The sequence below is a fragment of the Pseudogymnoascus verrucosus genome (assembly GCF_001662655.1).
Source record: "Pseudogymnoascus verrucosus strain UAMH 10579 unplaced genomic scaffold scaffold_27, whole genome shotgun sequence".
Classification (NCBI taxonomy): Eukaryota; Fungi; Ascomycota; class Leotiomycetes; order Thelebolales; family Thelebolaceae; genus Pseudogymnoascus; species Pseudogymnoascus verrucosus.
Genome location: NW_017263678.1, coordinates 152,688 through 175,396, shown reverse-complemented (window position 1 = coordinate 175,396; position 22,709 = coordinate 152,688). Strand labels below are relative to the sequence as shown.

At 55.6% G+C, this 22,709-nt stretch overlaps 7 protein-coding genes across 7 annotated transcripts; 2 read left to right on the top strand and 5 right to left on the bottom strand.

Moving 5' to 3' along the window:
• Nucleotides 1-170: 170 nt before the first annotated feature.
• On the top strand, nt 171-1,674 carry VE01_06067 (uncharacterized protein; the record flags this gene model as incomplete). The annotated part of the gene is made up of 3 exons (XM_018275523.1): nt 171-283; nt 351-1,270; nt 1,319-1,674. 3 exons carry the CDS (start codon nt 171-173, stop codon nt 1,672-1,674), a joined length of 1,389 nt encoding a protein of 462 aa, XP_018129556.1.
• Nucleotides 1,675-2,078: 404 nt separating this feature from the next.
• VE01_06066 (uncharacterized protein) lies at nt 2,079-3,422 on the top strand. Its single transcript, XM_018275522.2, has 2 exons — nt 2,079-2,520; nt 2,572-3,422. The coding sequence occupies exons 1-2, from the start codon at nt 2,409-2,411 to the stop codon at nt 3,246-3,248; spliced, it is 789 nt and encodes a 262-aa protein (XP_018129557.2). The 5' UTR covers nt 2,079-2,408; the 3' UTR covers nt 3,249-3,422.
• Nucleotides 3,423-3,426: 4 nt separating this feature from the next.
• Nucleotides 3,427-5,209, bottom strand: VE01_06065 (uncharacterized protein). Its single transcript, XM_018275521.2, has 2 exons — nt 4,233-5,209; nt 3,427-4,165 (listed from the first exon to the last, which is right to left on the bottom strand). Exons 1-2 carry the CDS (start codon nt 4,504-4,506, stop codon nt 3,528-3,530), a joined length of 912 nt encoding a protein of 303 aa, XP_018129554.1. The 5' UTR covers nt 4,507-5,209; the 3' UTR covers nt 3,427-3,527.
• A 661-nt stretch (nt 5,210-5,870) lies between these two features.
• Nucleotides 5,871-8,318, bottom strand: VE01_06064 (uncharacterized protein). The gene is made up of 3 exons (XM_018275520.2): nt 8,062-8,318; nt 7,933-8,003; nt 5,871-7,879 (listed from the first exon to the last, which is right to left on the bottom strand). The coding sequence occupies exons 1-3, from the start codon at nt 8,175-8,177 to the stop codon at nt 5,958-5,960; spliced, it is 2,109 nt and encodes a 702-aa protein (XP_018129555.1). The 5' UTR covers nt 8,178-8,318; the 3' UTR covers nt 5,871-5,957.
• A 2,667-nt stretch (nt 8,319-10,985) lies between these two features.
• VE01_06063 (uncharacterized protein) lies at nt 10,986-12,712 on the bottom strand (the record flags this gene model as incomplete). The annotated part of the gene is made up of 3 exons (XM_018275519.2): nt 12,132-12,712; nt 11,738-11,954; nt 10,986-11,674 (listed from the first exon to the last, which is right to left on the bottom strand). Exons 1-3 carry the CDS (start codon nt 12,324-12,326, stop codon nt 10,986-10,988), a joined length of 1,101 nt encoding a protein of 366 aa, XP_018129570.1. The 5' UTR covers nt 12,327-12,712.
• Nucleotides 12,713-13,664: 952 nt separating this feature from the next.
• Nucleotides 13,665-17,098, bottom strand: VE01_06062 (uncharacterized protein; the record flags this gene model as incomplete). The annotated part of the gene is made up of 3 exons (XM_018275518.2): nt 16,773-17,098; nt 16,643-16,719; nt 13,665-16,569 (listed from the first exon to the last, which is right to left on the bottom strand). The coding sequence occupies exons 1-3, from the start codon at nt 16,806-16,808 to the stop codon at nt 13,665-13,667; spliced, it is 3,018 nt and encodes a 1,005-aa protein (XP_018129571.1). The 5' UTR covers nt 16,809-17,098.
• A 566-nt stretch (nt 17,099-17,664) lies between these two features.
• Nucleotides 17,665-22,678, bottom strand: SPT6 (Nucleosome remodeling protein). Its single transcript, XM_018275517.2, has 4 exons — nt 22,280-22,678; nt 22,043-22,219; nt 18,335-21,992; nt 17,665-18,265 (listed from the first exon to the last, which is right to left on the bottom strand). Exons 1-4 carry the CDS (start codon nt 22,451-22,453, stop codon nt 18,015-18,017), a joined length of 4,260 nt encoding a protein of 1,419 aa, XP_018129558.1. The 5' UTR covers nt 22,454-22,678; the 3' UTR covers nt 17,665-18,014.
• Between the last annotated feature and the right edge of the window lie 31 nt (nt 22,679-22,709).

The following is a 22,709-nucleotide window of genomic DNA, read 5'->3' as shown; positions in this document are numbered from 1 at the left end:
ATTTTTTCTCTCTCTCTCAATCTCTCATTTATGCCACGCGCGCTGTATAGAACACACCTTCCTTCCTTCCAGTCGGCTTTTCTCAAATCCCTCCGACGAGCCTTTGCGATTTCAGAGAGCCGGCTTTTATATGCACGTATTTTGCACGTATACTACGCTGATTCTTTCCCATGAACCAGTTTTTTTCTTCCTTGGAGCGTTCCGCGAGGTATCCGGACTCGGCAGATATAGACGATGTGTGGCCCTTGACAGCCAACTTGAACTTGAACGGCAACAACTCTTCGTTAGTACTACGGATTTCTGGCAAGGGCGTTTTATTTGCCAGAATTTACAGCTAATGATGGGAACAGTGGAAATGGAGTCTATAGCGGCGCACGTATTCGTGGAGGCCGACCTACACTAGGTCAACCATTTGACGGAAGACCATCACAGGATCCATGGCTTCTCAACAAGTCGGCAGTCACCAACAACGCCGGATTGTCGGTGTATAAGGACCACCTCGCATACCCGCAAACTCCCAGCGCCCCCCCAACAAGCCCCGCCGACACCCCCAGAATGATAATCACAAACCGCCACCTCCAATCCGCGACAGGCTACGCCCTCAACCGCGGAAACGGCCGCTACACCCGCCTAATCGCCGCGGACGAACTCCCTCCCCTCCAAGGGCCGGGCGTGAACCAAGGAGCAGACGGTCTCATCATCCTCCCCACGCCCCTGAACCTCACACCCCTCGGCCCTCTCACCTTTCACGCCCCAAACCCCTTCCCACTCACCCCTCCCAACACAGCCGGGAAACCAACACCCCTCTACAGCCCCCTCCCTCCCGTCTCCACCCCCTCCCGCCCCTCCCGCGGTCCACGCAAAGACAAGGTCTACTGCGACAAATGGGTCCACGAGGGCGTCTGCGCCTTCTCCCAGCAGGGATGCAGGTACAAGCACGAGATGCCCCTCGATATCGCGACGCAGCACGCGCTTGGCCTTTTTCAGGGCCTGCCGATGTGGTATAAGAAGGAGCATAGCTTGGAGCTGCGGACGCCGAGGGCGGATGAGAAGGCTAATGGTGAGGGGCCGGCAGGGACTGCGGGAGTGCGTGACGGATTACCACCGCCAACCGCGTTGCCTAGCTGGCGGCCTGGTCCTGGGCAATCGCGCGGAGGTGGTGCGGCGCATCTGAAGCCGGTAGCTGCTACGCGGGAGAATGGGTTCAGCAGCGCCGTGGCTACGGCAGCGAAGCTGTCTGCGCCGCTACCATTACGTCGCAACGAATTTGGTGAGTTTTAACGCCCCGGTGGAATGTAGCACGCGCTGACGGAAATAGGGAGTATCGCACGCCCCGTTGCCCAGCGCCCAGCGACGAAGATCATCATCCCAGGGAGTACGCCGGGGCTGGAGTCATCGATCTATGCGCCTGCCGTGTTGAATCCGACTGCTGGGCCTTATGCGCCGGATTCGCAGCCGCAACTGCAGCCGCAGAACCCGTTTGGTAAGCACCGTCCTTGGGTGGTAGGTCCGTCGCTGAGGACCCAGGAAGTTACAGCTTCGGCCGCGACGTCTACGAGTGGCAGGGATACGGCTGCTGGAGGCGGTGATGAGTCTGGCGAGGCAGGGGGTGAGGACGGCGAGCGGGGTGAGAATCCTTATGAGTTGCTGTCGGCGTTTGAGGGGCGGGAATGAGAAGGGTGGAAAGGCTGTAGACAAGTTACATACAAGGCTGCATGTGATTTCAACGATTCATTTACGATAATTCTCTCTCTCCTTCCGGGTCTAAAAATAAAATAGATAGAATCAACCAACAATCACTTACCAGCAAATATTAAAGTCCTATCCTAACCTCGTCACAAGCTTTTTCTAGAGTTCCCCCCCATCCATCCCGCCGCGTAACTTTCCAAATATGTATACGCACGCATATGGCACAGGGCGCCACAAAATCGATGCGACGAGGCATCCGCCCAAGCCATGACCATATCTGGCTAGACGCGGAGGAACTCAACAACGCCACAAGCGCCACGGAACGCCACCATCTGCACGATCCTGTGCTAGCGCGACGCCATCCCCGTAACATACGCCAAATAGACGCCAGATATTCCCGACGCTGGGGAACTTTCGTCCGAGGGTGGTCGCCGGCGAGGTGGCTTGCGGTTTTGTGGCTTCAAACTACTAGGCAGTCGGTGGAAAAGGATATCCGAGTATGGATTTCGGCGTCGTGGCGCGGTGGGTTGGTAAGGACGGTAAGTTTGTATAAAGAGAGGTGGGTGAGCCACGAGAAGGTGTCTTTTTCTTATCATCATCATCAACAGCCTATTCTCATTACCTCACATCAAGATCTACATTCAGAGCCTCACTTTCTCGCTCCTCTATCTCCAGAATCATTTCAGTTTCTTCCACTATCCCAAACCACAAACAACATCATGTCTTCCTCCACAATGCCTAAGCCTACAACCCTGGTCCTTGGCTCTACCGGCGGTTGCGCCCTCGCCTTCCTCGTCCGCGCCCTCAACGCCGGCTACGACTGTAGCGTTTGTACGTCTCCCTTCCCTCAAAGACCACGAATAACACACTAACACCCCCCAGTGGTCCGCACCCCCTCCAAGCTCATGGCCCTCCTGGACTCCAAAGGCGTCACCTCCACCACCATCACCCGCCACCTCACCGTGCACACCGGCAACTCCAAAGACGCCGCCACCATCGCGCCCGCCCTCCTCATCCGCAACCGCCCCGTCGACCTGATCCTCTCCTCTGTCGGCGCCGCCCCAAAATTCAGTCGCTTCGGGGTACCATCTATCGACGACCCGGTCGTCTGCTCCACCAGCATGGCGGCCCTCATCTCCGCCGTCCGCACGCTGAGGGCGCCTACGAAGCCGATCGTTGTTGGTATCTCGTCGACGGGGATTAGTAACTTTGGGCGCGACATCCCGGTGGCGATGGTGCCGCTGTACCATTGGTTGTTGGCGGTGCCGCATAAGGATAAGAAGGAGATGGAGGTTGCGATGTCTGATGATGTGAATTCGGCGTCTCCGGCTTTCGGTGGGTTTATCGGGATCAGGCCCAGCTTGTTGACGAGTGGTGCTGCGAAGGGTGTGGCGGCGTTGAAGGTTGGGGTTGAGAGGGCTAAGGGGTTCGAGAGTATGGCGATTGGGTATACGATCTCGAGGGAGGATGTGGGGAATTGGATTTTTGAGGAGGTCTTGAAGGGGAATAAGGGGAAGGTGGGGAGGTACGAGAATTCCTTTGTTACTCTCACCTACTGAGGGGTTTGGAAAGGGGCGCGGGGTTGTATTATTGGCGCTGTTTTATTGTTTTTCGGTTTAAGCGTATAGATTCATTTTCCTACAAGCTTGTTATTGCGCAGTCATTATTATCAATTCCATAAAAATTCCCAACAAGAACTTTACAACTTTGAGAGAATCACAAGCTACAGAGACAAGGCTTATATAACATCTCCTCTATACTATATACACATCGTTTATTCAACTCACATAACATCATCTCCATTATTTACACACCCTCACCAATCCCTCTATCCCTGACTACGCCCCTCTCACATACGGCTTATAATTCACCTTCGCCGCCTGCATCCCCGCCTCATCCGCCGGCAACTCAATAGGTATGTTACTCTGCTCTTTCGGGAAAGCCTGCAACTCCCGGGGAATATCCGTTGCCACTAGTTCCTGGGCCGGTGACCCCTGGGGCGACGGTTTATACCCATCATTGCTTGCAGAGTACACGCGTCGGCGCCTGAACCAGAGAAACGCTCCGAGTCCGGCAGCTGCGAGGACGCCCAGGGGAACAGCGATTCCAATGCCGATTTTGGCACCGGTTGCTAGGCCGCCTGCTGCGGCGGTCTCTGAGGGGGAAGCGGCGTCATTGAGGGCTGTGGTTTCGGAGGCTGCTGTGGGGGTGGTTGGTTTGGTGGATGTAGTGGTGGGGTCTGATGTTGACGAGGAGTCCGATGTTGTAGTTTCGGGCGGCGAGGTTGATGATGTCGACATTGTCGATGGCACTGAGGTAGTCGAGCTTGAACTCGAGACTGCCTTTCCCACCACCTTCCCTGCGCCGTTCAAGATCACGCCCCTACCTTCGGCGCAGCAGTCCTTGTCGTTGTTGCAGCAGTACTTCCCATCATCTTCGCAGATGGTCACGCGAGGGAACCTATCATCGATCTCATCTACACCAATTCATCAGCGCAGCCCAGCACACCTCTATAGAGCTGGGAGAGGAAGCAATGGACTTACCATATAAGCAGATCTCACCGCATTCCACCGGATCATACGGTTGTGTCGCACAGGGCCCGCGGATTATCTCCCCCGTTCCATCTTTCTTGCTATTACACAGCTTGTTGGGGAGACACATGCCATTTACTCCACAGCAAGCCTGAGAGCCAGGACACAGCACATTGTTCTCCCAGTTCTTACCATCGTATCCCCAACATGTGCGGACTGTGACGGCGCTGGCGAGTGGGAGGATGGCGAGGAGGAGCGCAGACGCCAGGGCAGGTGCTGGCCTCATTGTGGCGGGCGGGGCGGGTGTCAGACAGCGGGAGCTAGGACGTGGAGGGTGTGCACTGGTTTGCCGGTGTGGTCATCGAACTATTGAAGTTGTGACAGGTGACAGCGGCAAGCGTGGGGAAACGCCGGTGGCGGATTCTCGTATTCTCGTGTGATTGATTTAAGAAGGCGTGGGAGGGGGGAGGGAGAGTCTTGAATGGCCGCCACCAGCAGCAGCGGCCACATTGCGAGGGGAGCGAATTCTGCGCGCTCCATACCGTAGAGGCAGGGATGAATAGGGGATCGCCAAGGATGGGATAAATATGGGTTTGATGTTCATTTTTCAGGGAGCGGATTTGGGGGCGGGCCGGGGCAGTGCAAGTCGTGCCGGTGATGCCAAGACGAAATTTCGACGCCAAGGCGAAGGGACCGTAGGATTCCGGGATGGGATGGCTTGCTTTTGTGGCTTGTTTGGGGGAATCGGTGGCTTGGGGATTCTGTGATGGGCTTTTCTTGGAGATTCGGTGATGGGGTTCTTAGGCTAAACAGTCTTGCGTTACTCCGGCCCCTTTGCCGCCTTCGAGGCTTTTTTCACGTGCTTGTGTACATTGCTCGCCGGTGCTGCTTCAATTGGATCATAGAGGTTCCTCAATATTGCGGACGGTGAGGAGGAGGAAGGAAAGCAAATGAAGAAGCAGTAATACAGCCCTCGTTCATATCTGTAGTGCGGTTATCAACAATGCGCATGGGCGCAAGATGGACGAAAAGGGTAAAACCTCACGCGACGCACTTAGGTAAGTAACATCGTGACCGAACTCCAACTTCACTCAAGCAAAGCGAAAGTTTCGCCGCGACGATTAACAGTAGTATGTCAGTGGCAATAGTCCACAATCAGCGATAAGCAATAGGGACAGCAGCAGAAGTGCTGACAACAACAGCTGCATCGGTGATAAGAGGCAACGACAGCAGCGGGAGTGCCAACAGCAACAGTCCCAAACTGTTCCTAGAACCTGTACCCAACGAGGCAGAGAGAGTAGAGGTCATTGAAGAAGTGTTTCTTTTCCCTGTATATGCATCCTTTATTGTTGCGTCATTGATCGGGAGGAATGAGTGTACCATGCGCATATTTCCGCTTGTTCACTGTAGGATGAATACGCAGACCGTGGTGAGGTTATTCGCGCTATGATGTTCCCGGCTTCAAGCTCCCTCAGGAACTTATCTTAATATCTTCTCTCAAATTCGGAATATAGAGCCGGATTGCACGCACATGCGCGGTTTCGCCATGGCCCTCGTTGGGATTCGGTGTTTAATGGTATCTGTAGCTGCCATGTCCTGGGCTTCATCGCAGGATGCCTTTCCTCACATTCTCACATCGCTTCCCAAGTTCAATATATCTGTTCTGTTTATTCCAGCTATGATACACATCTCATCTAAATTCATCTCCCACCCCAACTCCAACAAACATCTCCACACTTAAACCAACACAGCGGCACCGACAAACGCAGCAACCATAACCCCCAGCACAGCAGTAATACCCCCTCCATTTAACACCTCCATACCCGAGGCCGCTCCGGTAAGAATAGTCGTGTTAGCACCTGGCAGCAGAGCACCCTTATCACCAGTCTTGTTATCGTGTCTCGCGAGACCCAAGCAGTTGGCCATCTCAAAGAAGATGTCAATGTTGTTGTACGTGCCCTGGAACTTCTCCTGGCAAGGTCCCATAGCGTACACGGGGACATCAGTGAGCGAGTGGACACCCTGGGCATCATCGGTGCGGAGGGTACCGTTCACGACCATGCCGCCGAGGCCATCGACCGGGTTGACGTAGTAGCTCTTATCGGCGCCCTTGGTGGCGGGGACGCGGGGCTCGGCGTGGACCTCGTAGTTCTCGCGGCGGTCGGGGAAGGCGACGGTGCCCTGTGCGAGGCAGTAGCGGGGCTCCCAGTTGACGGGGAAGTTGACGCCAGTGTTGTAGGAGACGGCGGCGTCGACGACCTGGTATTGGGACAGGCCGGAGTTCTGGTAGGTGCCGATGGCGGCGCGCTTGCCGCGCACGTCGTTGTCGTCGATGGAGGCCATGTACTTGGTGTCGGCAGAGCCGTAGACGTCGAAGCCGTGACCGTGATCGGCAGTCACGAGGACGAGGGTGTTGTTGAGGATGTTAAGCTCGGTGAGGCGGGCGATGGTGGCGGCGACGGTGTCGTCGAGCTCGAGGAGGTCGCCGAGGGCGCGGTCGTAGTCGAGGGAGTGCATCTGCTTGTCGATGCTGGCAGCCTCGGCCATCATGAAGAAACCGCGGTCACCACCGCGCTCGTGCAGGATGTCGACGGCCTTGAGGACCATGTCCTTGAGGCCGGGGAGGTCCGTGGCGGGCTTCTTGTTGCCGCTGGGGTGGTTGGTCGAGTTGATGATGTTCTCGGTGTAGACGTTGCGGTCGAGCCAGACGGGAAGATTGCTTGTGCTGAAGAGACCGAGGGCGCGCTCCTTGCTGGGGAGGGTGGCGAGGGTGGTGTTGTCCATGGCGACCTTGTAGCCCTTCTTGCGGAACTCCTCAACGTAGTCCTTGCCCTGGTAGGAGCCCTCACCCGGGTTGAAGTTCTCAGCTCCAGAACCGAAGACGACATCGGGGCCGTCAAAGGGAGTCCAGGTGTAGTTGGTAACACCGTTGAGCATCTGGTCAACGAGAGGTCCGTAGTGACCACGGGTGCGGGTGTGGCCGGTCAAGGCAATGGGGGTGGCATCAGCGAGGAAGGCAGTGGAGACAATACCAATGGCCGAGCCCCAAATACGGGTGAGAAGCTCAACGATGGTCTCGACCTTGGGGTCGTCAAATGCATCTGGGGACGAATCACTGTAGACACCCATGGCGTTGACGGTGCTCTTGTGGCCAGAGTAGAGGGCCGAGGCAGAGTTGGCGGAATCGGTGAGGTAGCTGTCGATGGAGTGGGTCATCTGGTGACCGAGAATGGGGAACTTGTCCATGGCCATCTTGCTCAAGTACTTTCCGTTGATGCTCTTGTGTCCGATCAGGCGTGCAGCCGTGATCATGCTGGTGGTCATACCGTCACCAATGAAGAGGATGACGTTCTTAGCCTTCTTCTCCTCAGCAAGGTCGCGGACAACCCAGTTGGCAACAGTCTTGGAGCCATTGTAGTAAGACAGAGTAGCAGTATACTCGCCTGGCTCGTAAAGCGCAACGCGGCGGTAGGCCTTGGCTGCGACATTGACGTGGGAAGGCGTCTTCGCGTCCTCGGCGAAGTAGTCCTCGTACCACTTGAACTTCCACTCCTCAATGGCTGGCTCAGTGATGTCGAAGAACTTCGACACTGGCTGCGAGGCACCGCCCTTCTTCTGGATGGCGAGCGAGAACCTCTTATCCGGGATACCACCGTTGGCTGTATCACATTCGCGTCAGCTTGGGTCTTCAATTGGAAGCTTGAGAACTAACCCTCAGAGCCATTGACTGGCGCATGGACCTCGACACGGATATCGAAGTATTGTCCCGCCAGGAAATCAGCCCTGCCACCCGTCAGCTCCCCATCCATCCAACGCCATCAGCCACCGCCATCATACTCACTGATCGGGAGGGAAAACACATCCCAAGTCCGGGCAAGCACCGAGTCTCTGGAAAGTCTGCGCCGAAGCCAACGTAGCGAACGTCGCCGCAGCGGCGATCTTGGAGAAAGCAACCATGATGTATGAGTTGAGACAAGGGCAATTGGAGATCCGCGTTGCACGACTACAGAGACAAGCAGCACGACCGCGACGACAGAGGAACAGGCACGCTCTTATATAGTGATCGCCAGCCTCCTCCCCTCACCACCGCTGCAAGACCTTCCCCCACGCGCACCCTTGTCCCACGTTTCCCAGATCCCATTCCCATGAGCGATCAGCTCAGAAACCTAGTGCTTTCGGTGCAGGACTGATGTGCTCCGTTCCTGCAAAACCGTGGTCGCTGTTGCTCTGGAAGATGCATCCCGCGCCGGCTAGTGGCGCAGGCCAAGAAGGGCCAAGAACACCAAGGCGCCAGGCGGCCGAGCTGTTCAGGGCGCTGGGGAATCATGGAGGGGGTGAGAAGCACGTTGCTCTCGGCGGATGTGTATGAACATGGGCGGCCCTTTCTTGGCGGCCATAAGAGGGAGCTGTGTTGGAGAAATTTGGATTCGGAGATTTCTTACATGCATCTAGTATGAGAAAAGTGTGTAATAAGACGGGAGATCTGATAAAGGGCCTAAAGGGCCTCCTCACTAGTTTACTCATAGAAGTTCTCTAGGGCAACTAGAACGCGCGGTACATTCTCTCCCATGCTCCCCATTATGTTGGTTGATGGAGTCTCAGAGATGCCGCCTTCCGCTTGGAGTTGACAGGGCCCACTAACCACCACTAACCAACCACTAACCAAAATGTGCCTGAACGCCAACGGGCGTGCTCCCACTACAACTTCTCATTGGCCGCTCTCAACGACAACCGTCTGAAACTCGGTGAGACACGTGCGGTGCACCAATAATACACCTATAATACACGTGATTGTATATTTGATTGAGCATGGTTATTGTTCTTCTCTCCTTCTCTTCTTCTCTTTTTTTCTTCTTTGCCGGGAGGCTTAACTTGGCCTTGCTTGTTGGGTATGGGCTGAAAAGTGTGTATCATTCTGGAGTACTCTTATCGCCACTGTTGACAGTTAGAGCTCTATAGCGATATATTTTGAATGTTCAATGGCGTAGCATAGACAGTGCCCTTTACTATGTTGCTACATGTTGGTTGAAGGTAAATGAAAGGTCGTGCCTAATACAAGAGTGCGCCATTAGGAGGAAGGTATTTCAAGGCCCCGGTCTGAACCCTATGTGAATCCCCATGTATCTAGTGGTTTGAACTGCAGTCAAACCTGGCATGAGCATACCCTTCGACCCCAGATCCCCTTGCCGGACATCGCCGATCTTTCTAGAAGGGCATCCCTATGGCCTATAACGAGGCCCTATCTTACTACTATACAGAAGGCTAAGAGGACTAGATTATGCATGCGTCTTTATATAGAGGGTTCCCTATATCTAGATTGGACCACATGCCATTTATACCATCCCTAACGACACCGACTATGGGAAATACCGCAAGCACCTCGCCACAGCCACCCTAACTAACTCCCTTTCTTAGAATTATCATACCAAACTACCACCCAGCACCACCATATATACCCCGCCAACCCACAAACTGATACATACGACCATAGACTCGAGAGAACTGGGCATCCCGTCCGCTCTGCCATACATAACCTTGAGATCGGTGGATTAGTAGTTGGGTGGGTGACCACCAGCGAATACCCACTGTTGTATGTCTCCCTTCCCTTTTTTTTTACCTTTTTTATTGGCCTTTTTTTGGGTTTTTAAGCTGTCGTCCGTCCCCCACCACATTAAATATCTTCTAATCCACCACGAATCAGCCTTGCGGTTCTCGGTGTGTGCATCGTGATGCATCACAGTGCATCCCCAGTCCCACAATCTCCCCAACCCTTCCCCCCTCTGACGACGACCCCCCCTAAAAAAGGAGAGCGAGGGAGAGACGTACAGTCTTCCCCTTCCAAAAAAAAGTCCTAAAAAAAAGAGAGAGGAAAGCAAACAAACATACATACAACAGTAGGTATTCGCTGGTGGTCACCCACCCAACTACTAATCCACCGATCTCAAGGTTATGTATGGCAGAGCGGACGGGATGCCCAGGTCTCTTGAGTCTATGGTCGTATGTGGTGGTTCTTTGCTTAGGGGGTTGTATATACCGCTGCTAGGGGTGATGGGGATGGGGGATGGGGATTTGAAATAGGATGTATGTAGGGGTATGTTAAGCTGAGGTAGTCGCGGGGATGGATATCCACCCCATTAGTGAACTATAGGGTCTGATTGCCCATCTCCCCTCTCCGAGCGCAGTTGGTGAAGCCGCTGCACTTGCGATCACGACGCTCTCAAACGCGATGGTAGAGAGCAATGACACGCTGTGGCTGGTGAGGAGGATATTGTATGAGGGCTTATACCTCATATGGGAATTATCTATCATTTTGGAGCGGCATTTGGTTTAGCATATTTTGGTGGGATACTATAAAACGGATATACGTGCATATATTAGGTCATAGCCATTGAGTACGGCACTGTATCTATAAATTAAATCATGTGGATTTATCTCTATCTACACCAACTACTGTGAGGGCACTGGTGCAACGTAACTATACAAATATCGAAGTACACAAAGCGTTCATCCATAAGTATTTGGGAGCTTGTCAAAGTATGTATGAATATTCTTATTTAACTTCATATATATCTATTAGGCGCTCTCCAAAATCCAGCATCCAAATAATCGATTTTCACCCCTCCCCCATTTCCAAAATCAAATCGTTAAGAACCACAACAAATCTATATACACCAAAATTAAAAGCCCCCTTCCCCCCTTCCCACCCCATTTTCAACAAAACAAAAGTTACTCCCCAAAACAAACCTCCCCTCCTCGTCCTCCACCTCACGGCAGCTCCACCGGCCCCCCCCTATCCCCCGCTCTCACCTGCCCCGCCCCCGCCTCCCTCCCATCCCACGCCGGCAACTCCCCCGGCCCCCTCTCCACCCCATGCAACTCCGCCGTCGTCGCCACAACAGGGGAATACAACTCCGCAGCCGCCGCCTGCCCCGGCGTCCCAGGCGTCCCAGGTGAATACATCTCCGCCGCCCCCTCCGCCCCCCTCTCCTTCCCCGGTAACTCGCTCAACCCCCCCTCGCCCTTCTGCTCCGCCGCGCCCGTCCCCATATCCGCAAGCGGCACACCCTTCTCCGGCCCCTGCCCCTCAACAGCTTGGTACGGCCCCGATGGACTCGCGGGTGCCGCAGTGGCGTATGATCGTGCCTTGCGTCGGCGCAGGAACCAGACTAGGAATGCGATGAGGGCGAGTGCTACGATGCCGCCTACGACGCCGCCGGCGATGGGTCCGGCGTTGGAGGATTTGGCGGCGGCGGCGTCGGTGGAGGAGGGGGCATCGGCGGAGGGGGCGGTGGTGCTGGGGGTGTCGCTTGCGGTGGGGGAGGAGGTGGTGGAGGAGGAGGCGTCGGTGGAGGAGGCGTGACCGGAGGTTTGGGTTGTGCTGGAGGATTTTGTGTTGGCTGAGTTTGTTGCGCTGGGGGCGCCGGTGCTGGTCTTGGAGGTGCCGGTTTTGATGGCTGTTTGGTGGGGTTAGTTGGGGTTGAAAGGAAGAGAAGGTAGTGAGAGGGGAGGGGAATTACCTATTCCGGGGACGGCGATGGTTAACCACTCGTCCTTTTCTTGGAGTACGTAGTCTGGGGCAGCGCACCCGTCGCCGTCGGTGCCCGTGTTTCCGTATCCTTTCCGCCCTTGCTCGCAGCAGAAGAAGCCGCCGAAATCGTACATGTCATGTTCTGGGTTTGCGCATTGCGGGAGATTGGTGAGCTGTTTTTTGCAGTCTTTGTCGGGCTCGCAACACTATCAAAAAAATAGCTGTCAGCACATGCATCCGCATTATAATCCATCCCGATCCCTAAACCCACAACCGCAATATCGCCGTCGCCCTCCTCCCTCCCTCCCTCAATCCCTCTCTGTGGCTTCCCCCAAGCCCCCCAGCAAACTGACACATATGTAACGAGAAATATCAAAACTCACATATGCATTGTACCTCGGAGACACACACTCCGTATTCCCCGGACAACACGCATGGTACGGCTTAACCGTCTGTCCGCAATCCTGCTCGCCCAACCGACACGTTGTAGTCTCGCGCGCCGCATATCCATTCCTAACCGTCGTCGCTCGCCCAAAGAGCAGGTCGGCCGCGTCGACGGCTGCGTACCGCGCTGGCATCGTGGTGGTGTGTGTAGTAGATAGGTGGGTAGGTTGGTAGGTAGGTTGGTAGATGGCAACTCCAGGCAACAAGTGCGAGCTCGAAACGTGTGGAATACACGATACTGTAACTCCTCTTAGGCAGTTTGCGCGCTGTAGTATCGTAGATTCGTCGAAGTACCAAAGCCAAGATCGGTCACCGATGCGATGCGATGCGATGCGATGCGCAATTGCACTTTCTTCCACAGTATATCAAACAACAAACAGAACAACCACAAGCACAAAAACCGTCAAAGTCGTCAGAACAGATCAAATCAAATCAAATCAATCACCCAGGAGAAAAAGAACCCTCCTCCCCCCAAAAAGCCCAGTCGCATGCCCATCCCTTCCTCTTCCCTTCCCCAGCCACACCCCCACCACCCTCCTCGGGTCATCCATCACTCCATTCCAAACCCCCGCCAAGCCCTCTGGCGACGATCCCCATCACATCCCTCCGCTCCTTTCCCTGTGGCTCAATAACCCCGGTTGAGAGCGCTGGGAAAGCTATTACCAGCGCGCATCAAATCTCGTTTAACCCCCTCCTACCCTCCCCCCAGCGCAACTCAGCCCCATGCTAATCTTTCGCGAGGGTTAATCTATCACCAGTGGCTGTGCCGCTCGCTAGGCCCACTGTCGCTGTCACGCTAGGCGGCTTGGCTGGGGTCCGCCTGCCTCGGTGTGTCGTTTTGGGGGGAAGGACGCAGGGTTCAGGAAGGGGAAGGTAAGATGGGGATGTTGTGTTACGCCGTTTGCCGTGTGGCTTGTGGCTTGTTTGTGGCTTGCCTTTGTATCGGCCCGCCCGCTGCGAAACATACATTAGGAGGGAGAGAGGAGAGTCCAGAACAGACGGCTCAGAAGGGGAGCAGAAGGTTAATCTTTCTACTTCCAACTACAATTTTCCATTTCCTCGCTTCCCTCCAATCTATCACACAACGACACTAACAGGGCGGACGCACATCTCTATCTCTATTTGACAAAACAAACCCACACCCAACAGGGCCCCTGTCTCGTGCCTAAAATCCCCACTCCGGCATCCTTCAAACACTCTCGAAATCTCCACTAAAACAATCAACCAATCCCCATTGTTTTCACCGGGCAATCCCGAACCCGTTCAAATTCAGTGTGGTGCTGTAACGGAGACAACCTCCGGAGCGGCACATTTGTAAAACTACCGTAACTAACTCTAAACCATCCATTCCATTCCATTCAATTCGGGAATTTCTCCAAATTCAAGCCTCCTCCCTCCCATTTTACCAACCCCCAAAACCCGCATAATACCCCCCAAATACCACCACCCCCCCGCCCCCTTTTCTTCCCCACCTAATCCAACTTAAAAACATCCTCCACCCCCTCCCACCCCCCCTTAACCCTCTCCTCCCAATACCCCCTCCCCCCCGTCTTCAACCTCCAGCACTCCTCCCCCTCCCCGTCCCCCTCAACCCTCTCAAACCACCTCGGCACCCACACCTCCCCCCTCCCCTCCATCTCCGCCCTCCTCTCTCTCTGCCTCTCCTCAAGCCCCCTCTTAAGCTCCTCCGCCGTATCCAGATCCCCCTCCTCCGCCGCCCGCTGATCAGGCCGCAGCCTACTATCCGTCACGGCCATCTTCCCTTCTTCCACAGCCGTGAGCTCGTTAAGCGTCGCCGCGAAGGTGGTGAATCCGTAGCGGGATTCGGCACTACTAACCAGCGAGCCAACGTGCCACACCTCGCCCTTAACCTTCCCCTTCTCCGTCATCTTGAGGCTAGACGTCCATGTACCTTCGAGGCCAAGCGCGGTCTTCCCCCCCGCCGCGTCCCAGAGCCCGACTTCGACGTCCTCAGAGCGCCCGCCGAACATGCCTTTGCTCTTATACTCTACGACCGCCACAGCGCCGCTCGACTCGTTGAGCACAGACACCGAGCCGACGGGCTCGAAGTACTTCTCTCCCATCACGACGTTGCGGAGGAACACCGTCGCGATGGGCCAGCTGTAGCACTCATCCACGCCATCCGCGAGGCGGAGGACAACGTACACCTTCCCCTCAGTGATGAGCTCCGCGCTCTTTCCCCAGAACTTCTGTATCGGCATCGACGAGTGCGCAAACGACCACAGCGGGCTGTCGGCCTGGCACGCCATCTTGACGGGGCGGTGGCTCACCTTCTCAGCCAGGAAGCGGAAATTACCCGGCGTCTCGGAGTCGGAGCGGACGAGCTCGAATGTCTCGCCTAGCATGGGGTTGAAGGGCTTGCGGATGGCGCGCTCGCGGGCGCGGCTCGATGAGAAGTAGGAGATTGAGAAGGCGGCGATGAGGAGGTGGCGGTGTTGAGGCGACGGGCTCTTGGCTGCTGCGTCGAGGAGCTGCGCGTACTCCAGGCCCTCGGCTACGCGCTGTAGAGCGGATAGCGGCTCGTTGGAGCTGACGGGCATGGATATTGTAGAGAGGTCTTTCCCCACGTTTTTGCGCAGGAAAGATATGAGAGAAGGCGGTAACATCGTAGCAGGCTTGAGGGTAGTGCGTCGCTTAGGCTTGCTCGTCACAGGCAGCGGCGCGAGAGTTTTCGGCTTCGGCGGGAAGAAGGACACGGCGCCTGCGGGCTTGCGAGTTTCATCTAGGTCAGAAGCAGCTGATGATGCATCGTCACCGCTCAAGAACTCATCCTCACGATCAGATGCTGGCGTGTCCTCATCACTGCTTCGACCCACCACGATGATCTGAGAATCATTGCCATCGCCAGCCTCGGCGTCGTAGAATTCACCAGTAGACGTAGAATCCATGCTCCTACGCGGCACCGCCAGAGCGGGTCCGGGGGGATAACGTCGTTGCTTGCTGCGGGTAATCAGCTGGTTGAGGTCTGATAGAACAAGGTCGAGGTCCTTGAGCAGCGCCTCGCAATGATCATTGATGCTACTCTCCTCCTCCGAGCTAGTCGCCTGAGACCTTCGTGATGACTTTGCAACCTGACCCGGCGGCGCAGGAGACGGCGCACTAGACGTCGACTGAGGCGTGATATTGGAACTCGTATTCGCCGAGCCGGAAGCCCCTTTAGCCCCCTTCTTCAACGTGCTCTGATTGCTCGTCTTCCGTTTCCAGAAGGGCCTCCTCTCAGCCGGATTGTTGAAGTAGTCCCCATTCTCCTCTGGAACCACTGCAGGATTGCCTGCTCCGAGACTGAGCCCAGCCCACGATTGCTTATAAGATGACTTCGTATCATTCGCCAGCCTGCGAACCGCATCCCTCGTCCCCACAATCCTACTCACCAGCGACTCAACTTGATCCCACTCCAAGTCCTCCTCCGACGGCGGCCGCACAGGCCGGTTAAACACGCTATTCGACCTCATATGCATCCCCAGCGGCTTCCCCGTCTTGCTCACCACCTCATCCGGAACATTCCCTCTCGCCTTATTACTCGCCAACTCAAGCGCCTTCGTCCACTCCGCAAAGTCCTTCGCATTCCCCGCCTTCAAGTGCCAGATCTCAGCGCCGGAATCAATGCTAATCTCCCTCCTCCTCTCATCCGCCGCAATCGCCGCCAAGCTCAGCGGGATCGCGCCCCGCAGCGCAGACGAGTTGCGGTTATAGTAGTACGACAGCGTGCACGACACAAAGTCCAGCGAGAAGAAGCGCCGCGCGTATCCCTGCCCCCTCTTCCGTCTCCGCTTCATCAGGATGCCCACATGGAACGACGGCTGCGCAGTCTCCATCCCCTTCCCCACCACCGATGTCCCCCGACTCGACGCCGAGTGCGTCCGGCTGTGCAGACTATCGACGCTCTCGTTCGCCGCGGCCGACAAATTCGCATTGCTGCTCTTCGGCGCCAGCGCCACCGTGCTCATGGCCTTCCCCCCCGGCCCGCCCTGCAAATTATGATGTGTCGAGTTCGGCGGAAAATTGCTCGGATACGTCAACAGCACGAACGTCGCCGTCTTCGACACAGCCTTCGAGAACGTATTATCGAAAACCAGTCCGAACATTCCCCCATTGCCCGCGTTAACAGCATACGTCCCAATCGTCACCTTATCCGCATCGCACTTCCCATACCACTCCACCGGTATAAACCCCTTCGCCTTAAGCTGCACCTCCGCAGTCGAGAGATCATTCCTCACGGTGCTCGACCTCCGCTGCCGCTCCCCTGCCTCCCCCTGCGTCTGCGCGGTCTCGGATTCAAGGCGCTCATTCGGAGGTCGAAGTGTGGAAGCTGCGCTCGTCGCGCCGGCGCCGGGGTGCTTGACGATGCCGAAGTTTCTAGTAGCTGCGGGTTAGCACCTGCGCGCACACACCGGATGGGGCCGGGGGGGAGGGGGGGAAGGCGGCTTACATGGACTTCTTGTGAGGTTGGACGCTCCATGATATGGTGTGCCCCTCCTCGACTTTTACCCAGCGGACGATGTACGACTGCGGCGGCGCGTTAGCTGGGTGTCTGGCGCCGGGAGCGCGCGGGACGGTACCTTGCTGTGTATCTCGAGCTGCTCCATGCCCGCCATAGCTGGTCGGATGAGGACAGCTGGTGTTGGTGGCGGTTGGTGGAGGAGTCAATCATCAATTCGTGCTGGTGCCTTGAACGACGGGTGGTGGACGGGTGAGTGAGGGCGAGTATTATGGTTTGCTAGGTTTGTAGGTAGATGTAGATGGACTGTGTCTAGGAGGAAAGCTGAATGTGTCGGTTACAGACAGCTTATTTTTGTAATATTCGGGTCTAGCACTTGTAGCAACTTTGTTAGCTGGTAAAGCGCCTTTGCCCGTGAAGATTGAGTTGTAGGAGGGGCGATCGATTTGTTTTGATGTTCAAAAGTATACGAGTAGGTGCTGCTCGTACACTAATTATACATACCCTGTCCAGATTTCGGTTTGCCGGCGGCGTCGCGGGGAAGAAGGAAGGGCGCATGGACAGATTTCACTTGTGACATATGTAACGAGGGGGGAAGTCACGACCAACAGCGAAGTCTTAACATGTGCAAGGGAAGGAAGAAAGGAGCGCTCCTTCCATTCCTTGCATTTATATTATATTATCTATATTACCGTCGGCAGTCAGACAAGACAGATAGTCTTACTCAACATTGCTTTCTGCTTAGAATATTTGTGTCTTGGCCAGCTTACTGTACCAGACGGCCTACAGCATTTTTGTCCTATGGTACACTACACAACACCAAGCCGCTGATTCACGACAATGACGTCTGCACCCGCAAATAGAATATACCCATGCCGGCCGATCCAAGAGCCTAAGAGTTCCACGGCGAAGACATATCTAGCCTCAATTCACAAAAGTCTCCATGTGCATTTGTACTAACCACAGTATCGACACTATAGTAACATCAGGACATTCTTTCTATTTTCTTAAAACTATCCTCTTTAGCTTTTCTCCCCCCCCGCCACCACCAACCCTTAAACTAGCCCCCCGCTGTAAAAGAAACCATGTTGTTATAATACAAAAATACAGGATCGACATTGCGCAAAACGCAGCCGTAGATGCGGGATGGTTCAGCTAGACCCTCCCTCCTCTCCCTCCCTCAGATGGATCCAAATAAAAATCACCTCCCCAACATATCCCCGAACTCCTCGCGCGATGCGCCCACCACCACCACCACCTTCACCAATCTGTTCCAACCGCCGCAGCCACCATTCCACGACAGCAGCAACAATAAAACTAAAAACGAGAAACAACCGCAGGAGCGAACAACCCCCCCACCGCCTCATCCACGGCTCTTATTCGCCTCACTCGCAAAGCGGAGCTTAAACCCATTGCACAGCGCGCGCATATCCGGGTACGGGTTCTTGAGCAGCTCAAACGCGTTCGGGATGACCTTAACAGGCCAGGCGTTGAGCTTGGCGTTCTGTCCGCCCTTGAAGCACAGGTGGAAGTAACCCGGGTGCTTGGGGTCGATGCAGAAGGCGTAGACGGAGCGCTTGGGGTTGGCCTCGGTGTAGGTCGTTAACCAGCGTTCTAGGGGGTGGGGGGTTAGTATAAGTGATAAGTTGGTTAAGAGTTGGGGCGGGGGGTAGGGTAACATACCTGTATCGGCCTTGCTGCCTTTTTGGTACTTCTCATGCTGCATCATCTCGTCCACCTTGCGAGCCATGGCTTTGACGTGATCCACGATCAGTTCGTCCAGATCGCTGTAGGTGTACTTGCCGCCAATACGAAGCTGCTTGCCGACTGTGAACTCGTTCTCCTTGAGCAGCTCGAGGACGTCAATGTGTTGGTACACACCATCTGCCACCTTCCACGTAACAGTCAAGTGATCATTACCCTTGGACGACGTCCTGATAACAGCGTCGCCAGAGCTCTGCGATCCGAGATACTCCTCGGCCTGGGTGGAATTGAATGGGCGGAACAGAGGATGCTTGATGACACGCTGAGCACGCCCAGTAACCTTGTCCTTCTCCCTCAGCTCCTCCCTATCCCTCGCTTCCTGGTTCGAGTCCCACTGGTCATCCATGTGGTTCAAGCGACGACGGAATGGTCTCTTGATTTCCTGCTCTCTCATCGATAGCTTAGCCGAGAACTCGCGCCTGTCCACCGATAACAGCTTAGCTTGGGCGGCTTGTCCTTGAGAAAAGAGTCTCGGTAGCGGCACATCATTGTTGTCCGTGGCCTCATATGCCTCCACGCGACCTTCCAAGCCCGAGTCGAGCTTGACGATGAGGAACTCGTCGTTAACAACGCGGACATTGATCGAGACAACCATGCCCTCGCAAAGCGAATCATTAGTCTCGCCAGTGAGCATCGTGAAAACATCATCATCGCTCAACATGGCGAAGTTGCGGCGCAGCTCCTCGTATGGCTGGATGAGCTCAGCGCGGATAGTCTCGAGAGTAGCGCGCTTCTTCTGGTTATAATTCTGCTCCAGCTGCTCCGCATACTCCTCAAGAATGAGATCGTTGACCTTGTCCTGCTCATCGTCCTTGATCAGCTTCCTCACGACGGCTCCGGGGCCGTTCTCGTCGACTTCAGCCTTGACATCTTCCTCGTCGAGCTCGAGCGCGTCGGCAGCCATCTTCCTGCCCAGCTCGTAGTCCTCGGGGTGCACACGGGTATTGTCTAGGTAATCGGATGTAGACATGGAAGGATCGTACTCGATGCTCAGGAAACTGGCGCAGTTGTTCCATACGCGAGGGCCAACGACGGGCAGTTTCTGGCTGTCTGGGTCGCCGACGAGCTCGTCGCGGGTATTGACCATGCCACCATTCATGTTGATGGCCTTGATCACACTTGTCGCCTTACGGGGCCCGAGTCCACAAACATAAGGCAGAAGGTTGGCGACGTATGGGTCAGTGACGGCTTCGTTGATATCGATACCGCACAGGTTCACCATGTCAACCATGGCCGTATCCAGCTGCTTGCGCAGTTTCTCCTCCGGCACCAGGTGCTGGCATCGGTGGAATATCAACGATACGATATCGTTTCCGAGGGCCGCATACTCCTTCATAGGGTTTTGAAGGTATTTCGCCAAGGCCACACAGTACCGAGTGACAGACGAGAGCCCCGGGTAGTCGCCGAGAGCCCTCTGACTATCACGATACAGACGTGCAACTTCGTCGTTAACAACCACCACCTCGAGCTGCTCGTTATGCGTCTCATTAGTATCGCGCACATCAAAGTCCGGCCCCCTGAGGTCTCGCTCCGCGACCAAGTCCTTGATATCTTTAATCATCTTGTTGGTCTCGATCGAGAAGCCACCTACTCCGATAACATCGGGCTTCCGGCGCTGCACCAGCTCGGCAAACGCGTCGCGCGATCGGTCATCGCGAGACAGGTTCTCAAACTGCCCATTCTCCAAGACACGTCCGTCGTCTTCGACCCAGGCCCAGTAAACCGGGCCGCGCGCTGCATCGCCGCTTCCGCTGGAGAGCGCCAAAACGCGAGGGGTGGTGCCAAGAACCATTCCCTTAGGCTTGTATGGCGCCTGGTCCAACTTCTTTGAGTATTCGTCGCGGCACGCCTTGAGAACTTCGGACTCGCACTCGTTGCGCATGTTTTCCTTGACGCTCTTCACCATGATCCTGTCGAGACGGCGGAACGCAAGGTCAAGGACCTTCAGACGCTCGTCGTTCCATGCATCGGCCACCTCACTGTAATTGTCGGAGGTGAACTCCTGGAGAAGCTGCCTCCTGAAATCGCGCTCCTGCTGCATAGTAATCCTGACCTCCAGAAGGCCCTCTTCTTCTGCCTTCAGCATCTTGAGGAAGACCTCGGGTTGCCTGGCAATATCAGGAATGGTCATGTTCCGGAGATACTTGAGCTCGTAATATTGGTTCTGATCATCGATGCGCCGTAATCCCTTCTCAGTGCGCTGACAGCTGACTGTGCCCATCTGGAAATAGCTCATGCGGAAGTGCTTGCGCATCCTCGGGTTCATAACCATCTCCTCGCTGAACATCTGGCGAGCAGCGAGCAGGACCTGCTCCCCCGTTCTGAACTCATCGTCGCTCGTAAGTGTATCCGCCAGCTCAATGGGACGAACCGCGGGATCCTCGGTGTACTGTTTGCGACCTTCGCGGAGAGCGTTCTTCGCGATGTCCTCGGCGCTAATACCGTAGGCGCGCACGAGGTTGTAGGCCTGGCCGTTGCGGACGCGCTCAAAGACTGAGGACCTAGAGCCTGGTCGTCGCTGCTGGGGTTCCTTTGCATTTCCATCAATGACAGCAAGGTCCTTGAGCTGTCCAGAGTAGGTGAAATGAAGGTATTCCTGGAGATCCTGCAGCTCTTCCATGGTGGCCGCAACGGGTATCATCTCCTCGAACATCAGGTCCTTGACATCGGATGCTGATTTAAGGTTATCGTATGCCTTCTCCAAGATATTGCGCTTGTCGACAAAAGCCCTGAACTTCAGGTCGAGCTCGAGGATTCTCCAGAGGTCATCCTGGTTGAGCAGCTTCTGAGCGGTTACGCCATACTCTGGCTGGTCAGGATTCGATGGATCGGGAGCAAGTCTCGTTCTTTTTGCGTGAATCAAATAGTCCTTGCGATGTTGAAACACATATGGCACTTCCACCTCGTCGACAACGAAGAACTCCAGCACCTTGCCAATAGCCTTCTGGAATGGACCCTGGAGATCGCCTCCCGGCGGCAAATTCGGGCGCTTCTTTGGCCAGATGAGGTTGGTGATCCACTTCGCCTCCTCCTTGAACTGCTCGTCGGTGATCTGGACATGTCTATATGCCTTCCGCTCGAGCTGGAAGCGCTCCGGCTCATCGGCCCAGCGGATCTCGTTGTCTTCATCCGTCAAGAGCCTCTCAGCGAGCTGAGATGGCTCGAAGACGTCCTTCAGCTCGAGCTGCTGGTCGCCAACCTCGCGGATCTCATCCTCCTGTTCCATATCGAGGGCCCAATCGTAATCCTCGCCATTGCCAAAGACAGCCTCCATATCCTCCAGGGTGTCCTTGTCGAGACCCGAAGCCTCAGTTCCCGCCCCGACGTATGCACGGTCGCGCGGCCTAGCAACCTCCATCTCCTCCTGGTATCGCAGCTTCTGGTCTTCATCCTCGAGCTCGTCCTCCTCAATGAAATCGGCAAACTCGTCGACATTTCGGTGGTCCGCGCGGAGAGGGTGTCGGGGAGCTTCATCGACATCGGCGGCTTCGTCTTCGGAGAAGATTTCATCGAGCCCTCGCTCCCTATCGCGCTCGTCTTCGTCCCTATGACCACGCTTGAGACGCTTGTATTTATGCTACAGGGGTAATTAGCACAGTAATCGTAGCAGTGAGTCGGTATATGTACATCAGTTGTCGTCTTGGCCTGCCACTCTGGGTTCGCCTCCCCAATCAGATCGAGATCCTCTTCGTCCAGAGCGGCCTCCTCCTTCTCGCGCTCAGCACGACGGCGCTTTCCCCGTCGCCGTTCCCGCGCCTCGGGCTCCTCATCCTCCTCGTCATCGATAATGAAACCTTCGCGGACCTGGAAGAGCGGTTAGTCTCTGTCATTGCCACTGCGCCACGCGCTCTGGGCGGAACATACAGCGCGTGCAGCCTCGGCGTCATCGTCGTCCTCTTCCTCCTCACTGGAGTCGTCCATGTCAGGACGAGCCTCCTTCCGTGGGCGGCCCTCGCCAGTCTCTTCGTCGAAGGACTGGTCATCTTCCTCGTCGGAGGCAAGCTCGGCCTCGCCCGAGATGAGGTCGCGCATACTCATGCTGGGCAACGAGGCTGCTGTTGTGGATGGGGCGAGTGGCCGGGTGTTGGGTTTGGATGGCGGGTGCAAGTAGGGTAACCTTGTATCTTCCCCCGCGACAGGAAGTGAAGGTGTAGAAGGGGAAATGGAAATGAAAGAGAAAAGAGTGGTTGAGCGTGGGGTGGGTTATTAGAAGCTCACTTGTTCATTGAACACCCTCAAAAAGTCGCGACGTTCTGAAGTTAGTAGGGGTAGGCAGAGGGACCTGTCACGAAAG